The 18,633-nt window shown below is 36.0% G+C and overlaps 2 protein-coding genes across 6 annotated transcripts in view; one reads left to right on the forward strand and one right to left on the reverse strand.

The window, feature by feature from the left end:
- Positions 1-155: 155 nt before the first annotated feature.
- Positions 156-12,328, reverse strand: ARL1 (ADP ribosylation factor like GTPase 1). The gene is made up of 6 exons (XM_010990005.3): positions 12,109-12,328; positions 9,778-9,915; positions 7,776-7,857; positions 6,634-6,745; positions 3,478-3,656; positions 156-2,743 (listed from the first exon to the last, which is right to left on the reverse strand). Exons 1-6 carry the CDS (start codon positions 12,110-12,112, stop codon positions 2,713-2,715), a joined length of 546 nt encoding a protein of 181 aa, XP_010988307.1. The 5' UTR covers positions 12,113-12,328; the 3' UTR covers positions 156-2,712.
- Positions 12,329-12,566: 238 nt separating this feature from the next.
- Positions 12,567-18,633, forward strand: part of SPIC (Spi-C transcription factor) — a 54,894-nt gene continuing 48,827 nt past the window's right edge. For 3 of the 5 annotated variants that reach the window (XM_031462950.2, XM_064491637.1, XM_031462954.2), the window contains exons 1-3: positions 12,567-12,909; positions 16,131-16,182; positions 16,862-16,980. The gene's annotated coding sequence lies outside the window, so the exon portion shown is untranslated. The remainder of the gene's footprint in view (positions 12,910-16,130; positions 16,183-16,861; positions 16,981-18,633) is intronic. The other 2 variants (XM_064491631.1, XM_064491630.1) reach the window with 2 other exon arrangements.

Below are 18,633 nucleotides of genomic sequence, written 5' to 3' on the forward strand. Positions count from 1 at the left end.
GGGCTTGTAATGTGCCACAAGGATAAACGTGGGGTACCTTGGAAGGCAGATTCAATTCTACGTGATTTAAAGTGCATGCATTGCTTTTATAAAAAATTTTAAATCAAAAAACAAAAGTTAATACTAAGGCAAAAATGAGAAATATCTCAAGTATATTGAGCACGGCTTTGTTTTAATCAGTAAATATTTACTGAGTGCCTAGTATGTGCCAGGCACACCACACTAGATGCAAGAGATTCTAAGATTAAACAAGATACGGTCCCTGCCCTCAAGGAGCTTACATTCCCACAACTTAAAAGTGCATCTCAGGAATTCTGATAAGAGAATCCCACCGCTCTCAATTGCTCACTTTTTTAATGTGATCACAACACAACCCAACTACCAACCAGAGTTATAAAGTAGAATGTTAAGAGCTAAAAGAAACCTTTGATATTATTTCTCCAAACAAACAAAACTGATGGAGTGGCCCTATATGCCTAGAACTCTTGTGTTCTGATTTCAGGTTCGGTGCTTTTCCCATTTTCTTGCAGGCTTCTTGCAAAACAATACCCAATAGATATCTTATAAATACGAACATTCAAACTCCTATAACATACCTATACAATTGTTTCCTGCTAGACAAGGCCCTTATAATTCATACCTTATGAAAATAACTGTATGCTCTACTTATCCCATCCTGTTCTTTGAGACAAACCAGAGGAAGGAAGATCATCCAAAAGCTGGCCTTTGCTACCAGGTCTGCATGCCAGGCAGCATCTGCCTGTCAGGGCCACATCTCCCCATACTTCTAACTGTCAGGATATTCCTAAACTACTGAGGAGTACTCACATTTGAGTACAAGCCCAGCACTAAATATGTGCCACTGACCAGAAAGGGACCTAAGCATAAAACGTACTATTTTCCTAGCTGACAAATATATATCCTATTTCAACCATAAACATATTCTGAGGCACCATAATGTGCCAGGCACCATACTGGATTCTAGGGATATAAATATGAAAAAGACAGTCTGCCCATCAGGAGTGCCTTGAAAACTATGAAACAATGTTAGTTATATGCTCACTTAGTAACTTTAGGTGCACTGGGAACACCTGTCCCTGGAGGAAGGTCTCCAAAAAGATTTCCAAGAAACCAAATTAGGAATGGTTGCTGAGGAACGAGTAAGAAGAGTTGAAGTCCCATGGGTGAAAAGAGAAAGTCACATTCATTTGAGGTGAAGAACCAAAAGTGAGAGTAGGAGGCCAGAGGCCAACATCTGGAAGGACAATGTCAGGGACAGGAAATGAACCACTAGTGTTCTTGAGACGTGATGGGCACAATGGTATTAAGTTGTCTTTACTGGCATGTAATTTTTAAATGCTGCCTGTCCGACTTAAAAAGAGGAAAAAAATCCCTCCCTCTACCCCCAACTTTAATGATTACTAAGGATTCTATTTACTTCTGTCACTGTGAGCCAATCCTGTGGTAGACTGGTTTGAAAAATTTCTTTAAAAAGTCCCTTACAATATAATTGTTTTTGATAGCCTAGCAGCAATAGGCCTAATTTTTCAAAAGTAGGAATGCTTAATTTCTCCCTGTAGCACTTTTGATTTTGACTTTTCACCAAATTTACATGTCTAATTACAGGTAGATAAAAGGAAAATCAAAGACAGTGAAGACATCCTTTACAATGCTTCTTAAAATAGATCTTTTTAAAAAATTTCCTTTAATGTGGAATTTTCTTTAATGTGTTGTGAATTCCATCAAATGTAACTATTTAAGACTTTTTACTACCTCTACTAGTATGGACAAGTAAACTTACAGACATTATTTTGAATGTACTGTGTCTACTTCAATTAGCATAATTTTATTTAAGGAGTTAGGTTGTGCTGCCAAGTTTGGCATTTTCAGGAATTTATGGTGTAGTTTAAGGGACAAGCTTCTGACCGTGAAGTCACTGTGAGCTCCATTCCCACCTCACTAGCAGGTGACTTTGGGCAAGCCAGCCTATCAGATACCTTAGGTCCACATCCATAAAAATTAAGACATTACACACTGGCCTAGCTACATCACAGGATTCCTGTACAAATTGACTAGGTCTGTATCTGTAAAATTTCCCCAACAACTATAAATACTATAAAATGATAATTACAGATAAGTCAGTGAAGCAAACCTCAAATAATTGCCTCAGCTTAATGCCTATAACCAAAAGCTTTTAAATGAAGCAGCTTAAATAAAGTGGTCATTAAGCAAATGGAAACTATAATTACCCACACTAATTTCCTTGCCTACTGTATGGAGGCTAATCTTTGGAAAAACTTAATTCATTTTAGGGGGGAAAAAATCTGAGTTAAGACATTTATTAGTGTTAACACAAACAAGCTGCAACCACTAATTTAAAAATAGGAGTGTCTTTTTCCTCAATAAGAGTACATTCTTTAATAGGACTGTATCTGAATAAGAATTCCATACAAATAGAATATATACCTTAACACAAGAAAGCAAGGAAGGAATATTTTACATTATACAGAACAGACATTCTGTTGGTTCAATCATGATCAGTTACCCTTGCAACCAAATACTTATTTTTTATATTTATTACAAATGTTGCAGTCAGTTCCGTATATGCCAACAGTCATACAGTTTTAACATTTAGTAGTGTGAAGCACACTTCACTTGTTTCCCAAGGGGTATGTGATGTGGTTTTCGTTTCAGAGGAACAGAAGTGTCTGATTACTGTCTGCTCTTTAATGTTTCAACTAACCTGTTAAGAGAAAATGAATAGTTTCATAAAATTAACTTCAAACTCAGGTACAGAGAATGATCATTTATAATATGAATTTAATACTGGCAATGGATTTCAAAGTACTTTAAATGATGAAGGTTAATAAGATAGTTATATTAGAAGAATGAGGTTATGAACTGTTTCCATAAGAGTCTTTTAGCTTTCACGGTGTCTGTGCTTTGAATGTATAATCAAAAAAGACCACATATGTACTTTACTGGCTGCTACTACTACAGCTAGGACAGATGTGGAAAATTCAGAGATGAAAACCAGTCTCAGTCCTCAAGGAGCTGATGGTCTAATGGGTGGACACAAACCAATTACAAGATAGTATAACAGGAACAACTGTATCACTGATCCGTGACAAGGACATCTATGTGTGTGGTAAGGCAGTGGGCACGGAGATAGGTCAGGGAAGGTTCTTGAGAAGAGAGCCTTAACATAAGTCCTGAAGGATAAGGAACTGGAGGGCGAGGTGAGGTAGGGAAAAAGCTAGAAAGATAACAGAGACCTGGTTTATCTAACTATAATCAGCAGGTGTGGTTGAAATAAAAGCAGATGTACTACATGAGACCAGTGGAAGAAAAGGCTGAAGGAACTTAACATGATTAACTAATCTGAATTTTATCTTTAAGACTAAGGGGAAATTACACATGAACACAGCTACATGTACACACAAATGCACAAATGGCTTCTAGGAATATGATACTTACCATTCCATTGCCTCATCAAGGCCAGTGCCTTTGGTTGCTGAAGTTTTGAATATTTGCCATTTTCGGTCTTTCAAGGCAGGTAACCCAAGTGAATTCGCCATCTCAGAGGGAGTCATGGCCTGTTCCATGTCCTGCTTATTTGCAAACACCACTAAAATGGCTTTTCTCAGCTCTTCTTCCTAAATAGATAAATAAAATAGAAAATATTTCATTTCCTCTAATCAACTTGCTCCCTTGAGTTTAGGAGGAAATGCCAAAAAATCCATTATTTTAAAAGCGTATTTTCTAAGTATTAATATACAATGTTCACAAAATTATTTGAAATTATAGAGAAGTAAGAAGAAAAGAAACTTCATCCATAATCCTATCTCCTAAACATGATCTGTTTAACATTCTGAGTATTTTCTACTGCTTTATAATTCAGGTATTTACTTATTTAGTAAATACAGTTATACATTTAAGATCACATTTAATGCAGTTCCACACCCTGCTTTAAAAAATAAATTAAATATTAAATCATGGATGTTTTTCCAAAATGGCAAAAAAATTGTTTAGAAAAACTTACGGGCAGATATACTCTACACTATGAATGCATGCACCATGAACTATATAACTGTTTTCCAGCATTAAATTCTTACTAGATTCTTTTCACTCAACTATTAGAGAAACCCAAGTGACAGAGTCTTTACAGAGAAATCTTTGTGTGAATCTCTTATTTCCTTATCACAATTCTCTTAAAAATAGAATCAAAGTATGAAATTTTTTTCAGGCTCTTGTTACATATATTAGTAAACTGCTGTCCAGAAAAGTTGTAACAATTTCAACTCCACAAAGTATATGATTGCCAGTGCCCATTTTCAATGCAGCCTTGGTAGAACTGGAAACTATGTATTTTTCCAAACATAGCATCTCATTATATGCTTAATTATTAGGGTATTAGAAGTGCAAGTATTATCAGCCATATATTTTGCTCCCATAAATTGTAGGTTTATGCCTTTTATTCATTTTTCTATTGATCTGCAAAAGGTATTGACATGATTAAGAACACTAATCCTTAGTCACTGGTTGTAAAACTGTGTCTTGGTTCCCTGTTTTACCCTAACTTGTATTGTTTGGCATTTGAGCTTTGGGGGTTTTTTTTTTGTATTAATATAATTAAATCTATCTTTTTTTCCAATTCTTTGATTTCCAAACCCAGAAATTCTAAACATATTCACAAATTCTTAAAGTGAATTCCATTGTTTATATTTAATTCTTTACTCCGTTTAGAATTTTTGTGTACAAAGGTAAAACAAACTGATTTTGTGCCTGTTTGATGTAAGAGGTCTGACTCATACTCTACATGGACTTTATATCACTAATAAATATTTATTGATTGAATCGATTAAGTTACTTCCTAAAGAATGAATATAACTTATCACATGAAGCAGAAATATATTATAAAATACTAATCCCTTTTGAAGAAATTATTTCTATTTTATTTTCATTTATCATAATGATTCAGCTCTAACAGAAAATTACAGCATCTATAAGTGTCTGGCACACAGTAGGCACTCAATACATAAAGCTACATTTGGCAAATAGAGAAATACTTTGGGTACTGAAAAAAAAATAATGAATACAATTTTTGGTTCTTTCTCCATAAGATTACACAAGTCAAATCCTAATACCACAAATAACCTAACAACAATCTAGCACAACTGAAGAACTGTGAACTGAAATTAATCCATTTCTTTTATGCAATACTTTCTATGATAAAAATCCACTATACCATATGAATTACATCTAAATAAAGCTTTTATGTTAAAAATCTGTTATACCCAAGGCAATTAACCAGTCCCTTAAAATTCATACTTTGAATTTGGCCTAAGAAGCTCTAGTGATAAATATGATGCTATGTTGTAAAAACAACAAACAAAAAAAGCAAAACTCTAGGTCTGCAGTTTGTAACATGGAAGCCACTAAGAAGTTAGTCATCCAAGAAATGAGAAGTCCAAAGTATTCTGAGAATGCTTCTAATTAGGTGGCCTAGAATTTATATTTAAACATTCAATGATGGTTAATTAAGAATTATAGTTTGGGTGGGAAAAGGAAACCTATTCATCTAATTTTCTTGAGCAAAAGCAATTTCATTATTAGTTAATCATTAGTACATTAGAAAAGCTCATTTAACAAATGGAGATTTTTTTTTAATTTTGGGTTATTTAATGCATCCTCTGAATTCAGTCAGTTAGCTAGCCAATAAATTAGCTTATGAACCTCAGTGAATACAATATATTGGGTTTTTAATTAAGAGCTACACACTGTTCCAACACACTAGAGGTACAAAGTAAACTTAAAGAAGTTCACGTATTTTAGAATGAGAGGCATATATAACAAATATATTTTAAAATAAGGAAAGAAATGGTTAAGTGGTACAAAGAATAAAATAGGATAAGGGGTTAGAGGATAACTGAGACCCCTCTCTGAGAAAGAAACATGTGAGATGAAATATGTCAAGAAGGTAGCCACACAAAGACTTGGGGAAAGAGCATTCCAAGCAGGAGGAGCAAATACAAAATGCCCTAAGTCAGCTCTCAGGGATGCAAGCTCGGTGTGTTCAAAGAACAGAAAGATCAGTGTGGCTGAGGTACTGTAAACATGGGGAAGAGTAAAGAATGATAAATCTGGGAGAGGTAAAGGGCCAGAATTGTGCCAGAAACCCAGAAATATGTATTTCTCTGGGAACTTTAATGTTTCTAAAACAAGTATGCTTTCTTATAATTTATATATTTATATTACTTATATAATAAATTTGCTTCCATAAGCTAGCTAATTTATACAACTAGAAATAGACATTTTTAAAAAACCACTTCATAGGAATGACTTAGAATAGTTACTTCAGTTTAGAAAGAGTTCAGCTCTGAATTTTCTGGTAATCAAGGAATCTAGTTTAAAGGAAGTTACAAAGCTGGAATTTTTTTTTTTAATGTTTCCAGCTCTCTCTCCAACAGTATTTTTTAGAATAGAAAGTAATTTGCATAAAAGAAAATGATACTAAAGGAATGGAGAGGGAAAAAATCCCTGCTTTCCTTTTATTCCTGCATGTGACAATAAACAGCGAAAACAGCAAACAAATGTATATGATTTCCCTATGTCTTAATAAAGTTTTCTTACCTCCAACATGGCAACCAACTCTGATTTAGAAATGCCAATTCGGTCACGGTCACAACTGTCTACTACATAAATGACTGCATCTGTGTTTGAATAGTAACATCTCCAGTATGGTCTAAAGACAATTCAGAAAAGGAGAATATGTTACTATCTGAAAAAAAAAGAAACTGACATGTTAATTTATATGCTAGAATTTGGCAATGATGGGTGGGTGGGGTGTTACTTGCCAATCCTTCCCCACCCATCTTAGACTCAATACCATAATGATTCATTGTTTCTGAAGGATATTTATCATATCCCTCAGATACGGTAAGTGGAAAGAATGTTGATAAACATAAATCACAGAATCAAGGAGCTTCACAATGAGTTCAGACTATATAAATACATTTACAGCCTATAAAATCACTAAATGTACTGATAATAAAAGTTTTACACAGATCTGACTGTTACATCTTATAAATCTTCAAGTAGAAGCTCCTTAAGAGGAATGGGTTCTTAAAACTTTTTTTAATATGATGTTATATAATAGATATTAAATTGATCACTGAAGACAAGAAGTAGAAATGGCTAAAATTAGACTCAAAAGTAGTTCAAGAAATAAAGTGAGTTAAAAGGCAGCAGGATGTTTGGGGAATGCACTCTGATCTTCTAAAACGGTAAGTACCCTAGTAAGCAATCACTGTCACTAAACATTCACAGTTGCCAGGTCAGGCACAGAATGCTGAGCAGGGAACCTGAGTTCCAGGGGGCATCTATGTTCACATTGGCCCTAAATGGTGGGCCCAAAAGGTATTTTTATGAAATCCAAAACAGTCTGTTCTCACAGAAGAAGGGACTGACAAGAACTAAATGGATGATCTTTTTTATTTAAAAACTACTGAAGTAATTAGGTCTTGAGATTTTCATGAAAAGATTTCTCATTTAAGTGGTATCTAAAAAACTGGCTTCCTTAGATTTTAATTTTTTAGTTAAAATCTTTAATTCTCTGATTTTAATTGTGAGAATAAGGCAGTTTTAACTCATCTTAAACTGGGTGGCTCCCATTTAAAGTATAAAAGAAGATATATTTTGGTTTACTGGCTGTTAGCACTGGAAGAGTCAATAAAGATTCAATACCACAAAATAATCTGGCATTTGTACCATACCTGATACTTGTCTGTCCTCCTAAGTCCCAGACTTGGAATTTAAGGTTCTTGTATGTTACTGTCTCAACATTAAATCCAATGGCTGGAAGAGAAATCAAATTAGTAGTATATGTAGACAAGTGCATTCTATCTTCAAAGTATCCAATCTAGCCATGTTTCAGCAATTAATGGTAATTTTTGAATCACATCATTGGTAGAGATATTATTCCATTTAAGATAAAACAGTATGCTGCACTACACACACACACAATTAACAAGATCAGCACCATTTCAGAATATCTAAGAATCCCCAGTCACCTCTGCAAATATAAAACTCTTAACCTCAATGGAAATCCTATAATGTTAAACTTCCCTCATAATATAGGACTGGCATACAAAAATGTTCAGAAAGTTATATTCAGAAAGGACAGCTGTAGCTGCATTCCAAAAAAATGGAATTCTGGTAGGTAGCAAATAAACAGAGAACAAAACCAAGAAACCCTAGTTCTAAATGTCAGTGGGTAAGGACACAGCAATGGTTGTATACCCCGTTACAGAAGCTGGGTAAAGCTGGCAGTCTCATGGACCCTCTGAAGACTTCCTCAAAGAGCTCATTTGCACTGAGGTCATAGTTGGATGGTCAAAGGGGAGGTGTCCCACCCCTCTGCCCTGCCATCCTTCTTAGATGGAGCTCTGGCACCACACGACTAAGGCAGGATACTACTACTTTCACTGAAAGGAATCTAAAGGAGGGTGAAGACACTGAAAAAATTTAGGATCTACAGGTACAAAGATTCCTAAGATCTTGCAAACTTAAAAAAAGTAAAAAATGACTTTCAGCTATAACTGGATGATTTATTTTTTAGATTTAAGTTTATATTGGTAAATAATGCTTATGAGCATATGGCAAGTATGCCTATTACAACTAAAAAATAAGTATACCATACTAAAACTGAGTTAAAAACTTAAAAGCAAGTTCATATCTCCCTTAGAATCAGGTAGCAGCATAGTAACTATCTTCATCTCAATTAAGAACACTGCTTATACAAGAGTATGGTATAAACTGAATTTGCTGAAATGCAATCCACTGGGCTGTGAGTATTAGAGGGGCCACCAAGACTCAACTGCAGCAGAGATGGGCAATTCTGAGAAGCAAAAACCAATAAAATTCAAATTTACTGAAGGCGGCAAAAAGAAACAACAGATGACACAGGGTTTGCAAAGTTCTTTCATAAAAACAAGCCTTTAAAAAAAAAATCTGGAAATCTAAATACTACTAAATACAGAAATACCTTGAGTGACAGAGTAACTTTAAAGGCATAATTTAAACATTCTTGAGCAAACTCTATGAACTATTAAACTTAGTTTAAATGTATTAATCTTCCCTAAGTAAATTCAGGGCAACACATGAAAAAAGTACAAGTAATTGAACAGTATTCTTATGTAGTAAAACAGGACTGTTGGAGAATATTTTTCTAAGATACCAACTGATTTAAAGGTAAGGTGTTTCTTGGTATTTCTAAGTAAAGATTAATTCAACACTCAGTCTCTTCCAACTCAGATCTTCAAAAATAATACAATTACTTAAGAGAAACAATCTTAATCTAAACAGTAATAAATACAGGGAAAAAAACACTCCACAGGTAATATTACACTTAATATCTAATTCTTTACATAGGTTTTCAAAGTATTTTATATACTTGATTTATTTCCCCTCAAAGCCAATGTGTATTTATTATCTTGATTTTATTGATAAAGATACTGGCTCTCAATGAGATTAGGTGGCTTAACTCGAGCCAACTTTTAAAACAGCTCTAAATAACAAAACTCAGCCATGCAGAGGGTTCCATAAATTACAGTGAATTGCCTGTGAATTTATGGAAAATATCATCAATATTATGCTCCTAGTATAAGTTTAGAAACTTATCAATCATCTTATTATATAATTATTTTTTCAGAAATAAAGTTATGTTTGATGGAAAACGGAAAGACCCTATAATTGGTTTATCACACCAACACTTACTAGGAATAGTAGTAACGACTTCTCCAACCTGTAATCTGTACAAAATTGTAGTTTTTCCTGCTCCATCTAATCCCAAAATTAAAATCCTCATTTCCCGGGTTCCAAACAGACTGGAAAAAATGCTTGAGAAAAAGCCACCTTAAAAAAAATAACAAAAATGTATTTCAATATCATTTCATGAACTAGATCCACAAAATATGTGTCCTTTGAAAGCTATACCAAATTAAATAACTGTAATATTTTCCATTCGTAGGTGTGTATTTTTGCTCCCAATGAAATATACTATTTGATATCAAACTAGTAATTACTGATTGTTCCCAGGTCCTAGATACAGTGTCAGGAAGATATCAAAGATACACACAAAAAGAAGAGAAATACAACCACTGCCCTCATGGAGCTCACTTTCTAATCAAGAGGATATGGATGCCTCAGCATGATATCCTCACTACCCCTGGAAACCAAAGGGCAACTCAGAATGGGAGTGGGACAGAGGTCCTTGAACATGAAAAGCAATTATTATTATCGTACAGCAGCAGTACCATCCTAAGTACCTTCAATCACTGAGAATTCTCTATAAGCGATATAACTAACACAAGAAACTGAAAAGACAAAAATAACAAAAACTATTTTTGATTGAAAACTCATTTAACAAAGTAATAAAGCTACATGCAATGCATTATGAAACATTACCAGAAAGCTTTCTATACACAAGGTATTGTGTAATATAAAAGCACTTGTGAACAGGGTATAGAATGGTGGTGACCAAATGCTGGGGGAGTCGGTGAAATGGGAGATATGTTACACAAAGGGCATAAACTTTCCTTAGAAGATAAAAGATATCATGGTGCTATAATTAACAATAATGCATTGTACACTTGAAATTTGCTAAGAGTAGCTCTCAAAGTGTTCTCATCACACACAAAAAAACGGTAACTGTGAAGTGATGAATGTATTAACACAGCTTGATTGTGGCAATCATTTCACGATGTATACATACATCGAAACATCACATTGTATGCCTTAAATATGTGCAATTTTTGTCATTCAATCTCAATAAAGCTGGAAAAACTGAAATTTAAAAATTATATCCTTTGACTCAGCAGGGCCTCCTAGTAACAGGTTAAGGTGTTGATTCATTTGGATTGTATTTAAATAAAATAACCCCTAGGAGTAAGGGAGGTGGAAATTTAGAATCTTTGTTATTCTTTTTACAATAAAAGAAAGAAGTTGTTTTAAAATAAATTTTTCCCTTAAGGATTACAAAAGGAAGGCAGGCAGGCAGGCAGGCAGGCAAGCAAGCACTTTGGCCCTTTCTTACCAAAAGCGACTGGAGATTAAAAGAAAGTCACATTAACAATATATAAAAGTTGATAGAAGTGATGCCACACACAATACCTGGTTATTTTACAAAGAAATGGCAAAATTAAGAGCGGTGAGTCTGGAAAAAATGAACACACCATGGGCTAGAGAATCTCGAAAAACTATAACATAAGGAGTGTGACTAGACAAAATCCTTCCTACTTTTTACAGGTTAAAAAGAGGTGGACGAAAAAAAAACTGAAAAGGTTATGGAAAAAGACAGGGAAGCGCTTGTGATGTTCCAAAGCAAGAAGTAAACTCCCCAAATCGTGGAGGTATTTAAATAACCCAAAGACTTTGCATCATTTAGAGGGTTGTAAACAAATTAAAGAATATGCACTTTCACGTGGGCTCTAGCGGGGAGGGAGGCTTTACCTGATGCTTGTGAAGACAATGTAGTTCCCTCAATTAGCACTCCAAAAATTGAGGTTAAAATGCCATCACTGACCAGTAATGTACCCTATCCATTTCCTTTTCCGTCTTACTCTATTATCTACATAAAAAGTTACAAGCAAGCGGACAAATGCTAAGTTGGCTATAAAACATGAGCAACACCTCCCTTTGGATTTTTAAACTGACGCAGTGCTAGCGACCCTGGGAGAGAATCAAACTTCTCATCTCTCACTCTAGAAACCTTAGCACACCTGAGACTGACACGTTGCCAAGCTTCGCCAAGACCAGCTCCACCCAGCGAGTGGTTCTGGGTCCGAGGGGATGAGGGGAAAGTTCACAGACCTGCGCTGCCCTCACCCCTGACCCCGCCGTGAGGAAGGACAAACGAGTGAGGACAAGGGTTCGAGGTACGGTCCACCCCCAGAGGGAAAGGGCCAAGGTGAGTTAAGTCCTCAGCGACCCGCCCCCCTGAGAAGCTGGCTACTCTGGCTTTCCTGGTCCGCCCCTCTCCTCCTCCCGACCCCAGCCCTGGGCCTCGGCCGCTCGAGCGCGCCCAGGCTCCCTTCTCAGATCCCTCACCCATGATGAACCGCCTGTCCGCCCTTGTCGGTCGTCAGAGAATGGCCCTGGCCTCGGCAATGTCTCCTTTTCGAGCCTCGGCGCCGCCACCTCCGCTCGCCTTGGCCTCCGGCTCGGGGTTTGGCTCTGGCTCCGAGGAGGTTTCCTTGGAAGCTTGGTCAGCCAGCAACTTCCACGTCGGACTCTCGGCGGGGGCGGGAGAGAGGGGCAGTCGCGACTGCGCGCCGGGAACAGCGGCCTGTGCGTCCGCGTCATCACTTTCGACGCAAGTCCCCGGCCCGCTGAGTGTAGATACTCTGGAAGCCAGAAGAGAAAAAAACTCAAGAACACCACGTCGCTCCTGCCTCTGTTTTCTTGAGTAGGAATGGTTTCCAAAACAGGGAAATTTGAATTTTCATTTTAAATTCTGACAGGGAAAACGTGGCGAATCTGCCAATCGAGAATGCGAGTCGGGCCTCGGTGCGGCGGCCTGACTGGCTTGGGGTGGAGGCTGCGTCGTCGCGGAAATTGTTGGTCCTTTGGCGCTTTTCGGAGGTTGACCCGATTTTCTCTGGGCCCTTTCTCCAATTAGCAAATAGGACTACGTAATAATAATGGGAAGAGCCCCGCGCCACAATGAGGAGCGACCTCCGCTAACGAGATTTTTGGCGTCGCAGTGGCCTGCAGGTTCAGCGTTAGAGCCCCTCCTCCTCTCTTCCACCTGACCACCTTTCCGGGATCTGCAGCGTGGACCGGCCGGTCCAAAGCGTGGGCATTGTGGTTGGAGACGTGTTCCCTCGAGGGGCGTCGGTTGGGAGTAATGTAAGGTGTTGACAGTCATGGACTGCCTATTTTGTTTTTGACTTCAGTTTTCAGACCTTTCCAGCTTCCCAGGCATTGAACTAGATTAACCGACTGCTCTCGCCTCCCTCTCCCAAATCATAAGTCCACAGAAACGTGCCTTACAAGGCAAAGTTTGTTTTTTTCTTTTTTTCTTTTTGTTTTTGTTTGTTTTGTTGTTGAGTTGAGCGACTCTTTACCTGAACACCTGGACCTTTTTAAGGCTGTGCTTTTTAAGCATTGCGTTGTCGGTTGTCGGACCTCAGCATCCTATGATGCCACTGACCTTTTTCACCTATTCATCCATCTCCAGTCCCTCTGCGCCAAGATTAGCTGCTGCCACTTGGCAAATCTTGGCCATTGCTACTTCAAACTTACGTCTTTGTCAGATTTATGTTTCCAGTATAGCGCACTTAGTTCCCTTAAAATAGATTCCCTTTGAAGGAGAACTAAAGAGAAAAGTATGCTTTAAACTTTATATTCACACCATATATTCTGAACCAAATAAGCAAATGAGATAATATGGGAGGATGCTGTGTAAATTGATATACTATATACAAATTTAAAAGCACTAAAAAATAAAATAAAAGCATTAATACTATTAGATGGTGTTTCATCCTTTCATAATGTGTATTAAGCACCTAATTACAAGTCATTATCGAAACAATAGTGGATAAAGACCAAACAAAAACTGTTTAAGCAATTTTATCAGAAACCTTCTTTTTCAAAATTTACCCATTTAATTCTTTATCAAAGATCAGATCTAATATCCTGGATATATAAAAAACAAAATAGAAAACAAAAACTTCTCCATTCGCAGAAATCTTTGATCTAAAGAAAAATCCCAAAATATTAAGATATGTTAGTTTTTCTAAAATAGATTTAGGACAAATAACATAACTTCCTTCTGACAGTTTACTATGTTCAAGGCCTTATATTAATGCCTGTTAAATATTCAAAAACAGTCCCTACTCTTAAAATTTCTAACTTTTAGAGGGACTCATTAACCCATGGGTGTTTAAGACAAAACGTAAATGGCTTCAAAAAGTGCTGAGACAAGTTGACAAATAACAAAACCATATACAGCCTAGAGAAACTTAGCTAATCTTTATTGGTGATTACATCCCACCTCTACCTGCTCTTCCCTTCTCTCGGGGGGGGGGGGGGCGAAGAGTTCTCAATTACTAAGACTAGTACACTTTCTACTATCATAGGAACACAATTTGTAAAGGTGTTAAGGTGGTGAAAAATAAAACTACCATTTCCTGTGCCTTTTCTTCTTTTTAATAAGAATAGCCAACATTTACTGAGAGACTAATGTGAGTACACATTATTCTTTATATAATTCTCAATTCTCTTAATAACTCAGGAAAGAGATACAAATGTTACCTTACTTTAATGATGAAGAATCATAGGCTTAGATAGTTGAAATAACTTTACAGAATTTGTGAGTGAGAAAATCAAGGCTTACAGTCTAATCTCTGGTGTTAAGACTTTCTACCTCTTCAGCAGTCTTTTTATATAATTTTGACCTCAGTGGGAAGAGAACTTTCTCCAACTTCACTGAAGGAGGGTCAGAGTATTTTCAGCACTGTGGTCACAAAGGGGAAGAGGCATGAGGAGTACTTGATATGATGCCTGGTATGCTGTAAACTGTCAGAAAATATTCTTCCTTTGCCAGCGGAAAACTAGATTGTAAGGAGTAAGAGGTTTAAGTGTGAGATTCTAAATTCTGGGTTTGTAACCCAGCTTGTGGTGTGGCTTTCAGAAAGTTTCTCTTTCCTTGTAAAACAGGGACAATAATATTCCTTACCTCATAGGGCTGCTACAGTAATCGAATAAGATGGTCTGGTGTTACCACTCTGCCTGGCACACAAAAAAATGCTGAGAAATGGTAGCTATTGTTGTTGAATGTATTTGTGTTGTTGCTTTTAATGTGGGGGCCACGAAATCAGTGTTAATGCTTTTAAAATCATCGACATCAGAAGCTACAGAGTCAATAAATTAGATGGACAGGCACAGGTCCTCTGAAGTAGCTAAGTCATAGCTCACACAGCCACCAATCAGTGGACTTGAAACAGCAGCAAAAACCTAGAAGTTCCCAAGAAGTACGAGCTTCCTGGCACCTTGCCAGAGGAAGGAAGGAGCTATGCGGGATTTGGGGCACCCAATATTGTGTTGAGTGTGGAGTCAGAATCCAGATCATTTTCACTGCCATTGCATTTGTTATGATGCCCTTGATTGTACTCTAAGCTCCTATCTCGTTGGGAAGTAAAAGCTCCACACCTAACCCCCCCTTTTTTTTTTTTTCATTTTTCAGTTTTATTAGGTAGAATTGCTACAGTTTGCAAGTATACAATATATTGCATGTAAATATATATATATACAGTATACAGCACATATCTTTTAAATTTACATATATGTACTGTCCATTGTTTCTAAGAACAGTTTAGAGCTTTAGCTTTTTAAACTTACATAATTATCAAAGGAATAAAGCCAACCACAAAACAGGAATGCAGTAATCCAATCATAAAAGACAGTCAAATGTCATGGAAGAAACTTAAAACACATTTTACTAAATGAAAGACACCAGTCTGAAAAGGCTACAAACTGTACGATTCCAACCAAATGACATTCTGGAAAAGGCACAGCTACAGAAACAAAACAATCTTGGTTTCCAGGGGTTTGGGGAGAGGGAGGGAAGGAGGGATGAATAGATAGAGCACAAGGGGGTTTTAGGGTGATGAAATTACTTTGTATGATATTATGATGGTGGCTACATGTCATTATGCATTTGTCAAAGCCCACAGAATGTACAACATCAAGAGTGAACCCCAATGTAAACTATGGAATTTGGTTGGTAATAATGTGTCCATGTTGGTTCATCAATTTTACCAAATATGCCACACTGATGAGGGATGTTGAGGGTAGGGGAGTATGTATGTGTGGGTGGGGAGGGCTATGTGGGAACTCTGTATTTTCTACTCAATGCTGCTATAAACCTGAAACTGCTCTTAAAAAATAAAGTCCGTTTTAAAAAAAAAAAGGACAATCAAATGTCCTTACACATATTCAAGAAATCAATCATCTAATAATGTTATAAATAATGTTGTTATAAATAATAAGTTGTTCATTTGTGTCCCTTTTTTTTTCAGAATCCACATGTAAGTGATATCATATGGCATTTTTCTTTCTCTTTCCAGTCCATATCACTTAGAATGACGATCTCCAGGTCCATCCATGTTCCTGCAAATGGTATTATTTTATTCTTTTTTATGGCTGAGTAGTATTCCATTGTGTATATATTACCACATCTTCTTTATCCAGTCATCTGTTGATGGACATTTGGGTTGTTTCCATGTCTTGGCTATTGTAAATAGTGCTGCTGTGAACATTGGGGTGTATGTGTCTTTTTGAATTCTGTATCTTTTCTGATACTAACTAAAGACAGTCATTACCCCATAGGAAAGATACTTATCTTCAGGGCAACATCATTTTTCAAAATGTAGTCATCCCTGTAAATATTGACCTGGTATTATAGTTCCTGTTTACTAAGAGGAAATACTTGAGGAAGCAGAATTACAGCAGCATGCTAGAATTAAAGCTAAGTTTTTTTTAACATTTTTTTATTGATTTACAATCATTTTACAATGTTGTGTCAAATTCCAGTGTAGAGCACAATTTTTCAGTTATACATGAACATATACGTATTCATTGTCACATTTTTTTCTCTGTGAGCTACCATAAGATTTTGTGTATATTTCCCTGTGTATATTTCCCTGTGCTATATTTTGTGTTTATCTATTCTACAATTTTGAAATCCTGTCCATCCCTTCCCACCCCCCGCCCCCTTGGCAACCACAAGTTTGTATTCTATGTCTATGAGTCTATTTCTTTTTTGTATTTAGATTGTTTTTTTGTTTTTGTTTTTTAGATTCCACATATGAGCGATCTCATATGGTATTTTTCTTTCTCTTTCTGGCTTACTTCACTTAGAATGACATTCTCCAGGAGCATCCATGTTGCTGCAAATTAAAGCTAAGTATTTAGACTGTAAGTCTACAGAACTTTATTCTTCAGACAAGCATGTAGATTTGACCTCACCTCTTTTAAGTCTTAACTTAAATGTCATTCTATTTAAAATTGCAACCTACCCTATACTCCCCTTATCCTGATTTTGTTTAGAACCTCCCACTAAACATAATTTACTTAATTATTATACTTATTCATTGTTCATTTCCTCTCACTAGAATGCAATATGTATGAATGCAAGTATTTTTGTTTATTTTGTTCACTATTTTGTTCTTATACTTGGGCACTAAACAAATACTTGTTGAGAGAATTTGTTGAATTATAAAATAAGTTTTTAAGGCCAATGCCATAAACATTAGTTAAAGTAAAGATATATTGTGCAAAATTATTAAATTTGTTTTCTAAGATAGTCATATCTGAATCATCTGTCCTAATTTGATAGGAGAGGCCAAACTATCATCTTCAAGGAAGTTGTCATATTTGAAGAGAAGCCACCAGGTGGTGGTATTGCTTCAGGCTAATTCTCAGCGGACTGAGATCAGTTGGTCCAGTTGATTAAAAGTGGAGTAGACAATTTAATCCTTTTCAAGTCTTATGGTCCAATAACAATTTACTAAATTTTAAAACATGAATATTTTAATGCAGTCCAAGCAAGTAAAACAATTCCAAAATTCCTTTGACTATAAAGCCACAATAAGATCAAATAAGTTTAAAATTTTAAAGCTGGGAGGAACCTCAGTTCCAACCAACTCAATCGCTGATCAAGTAGAAGCAAGCTGAACAAGAGTCAAGACAGCAGCTGTGATCATTTGACTTCCAGGCCTGGGGTAACTACATTACAATTCCTTCTGTAACTGAGCTGTGAGCTATACATTTGGGAAATTGATTTTCAAACACATGACCATACTAGTTTGCTGTAGTTTCTGAAGTTAGAAGCTTAACATTTCCATGTGTTCCATTGCCTAGTGAAGGTTACATTCTTTTGCTCATATTTTATTCTCTGAAGCAGAAACCTATGAAATATAAGTATAAATATATAAGTATAATAAATATAAGCTTCAGAAGGGCTTATACTGTGTGTTTATAATTGTCTTTTAACTAAGGAACATTTTGAAATTGTAACTACGCGGGGGATTTTCACAAATTAAGATATGTATTGTATTTCAAATGTTTCTTTTCAATTATAAGAAATAACATGAATAAGAATAACATGTACTTTTCCAACACAGAAGAATTTCTCTAGACTAAGGGGTCTTTTTTATATTGATATATAATACACATACAATAAAATTCATCATTTTTCAGTGTACAATTCAGTGGTTTTTAATATATTCACAAGGTTCGCAACTATCACCACTATCTAATTTCAGAATGTTTTCATCACCCCAAACAGAAACTCTATACCCATTAAGTAATAACTCCCACTACCCACTCCTCGCTGCTGATAATCTTTAATCTACTTTCTTAGCTATCAATTTGCCTGTTTTAGGTATTTTGTATAAGTGAAATCGTATACTATTTGTCTTTTTGTGCCTGACTTATTTTACTTACTGTAATGTTTTCAGTGTTCATCCATGTTATAGCATGGATGAAATACTTCATTTCTTTTTATGGCTAAATGATATTCTATTGTATGGATATACCATATTTTGTTTATCCATTCATAAGTTAATG

Source organism: Camelus dromedarius, chromosome 11, assembly GCF_036321535.1.
Source record: "Camelus dromedarius isolate mCamDro1 chromosome 11, mCamDro1.pat, whole genome shotgun sequence".
Classification (NCBI taxonomy): Eukaryota; Metazoa; Chordata; class Mammalia; order Artiodactyla; family Camelidae; genus Camelus; species Camelus dromedarius.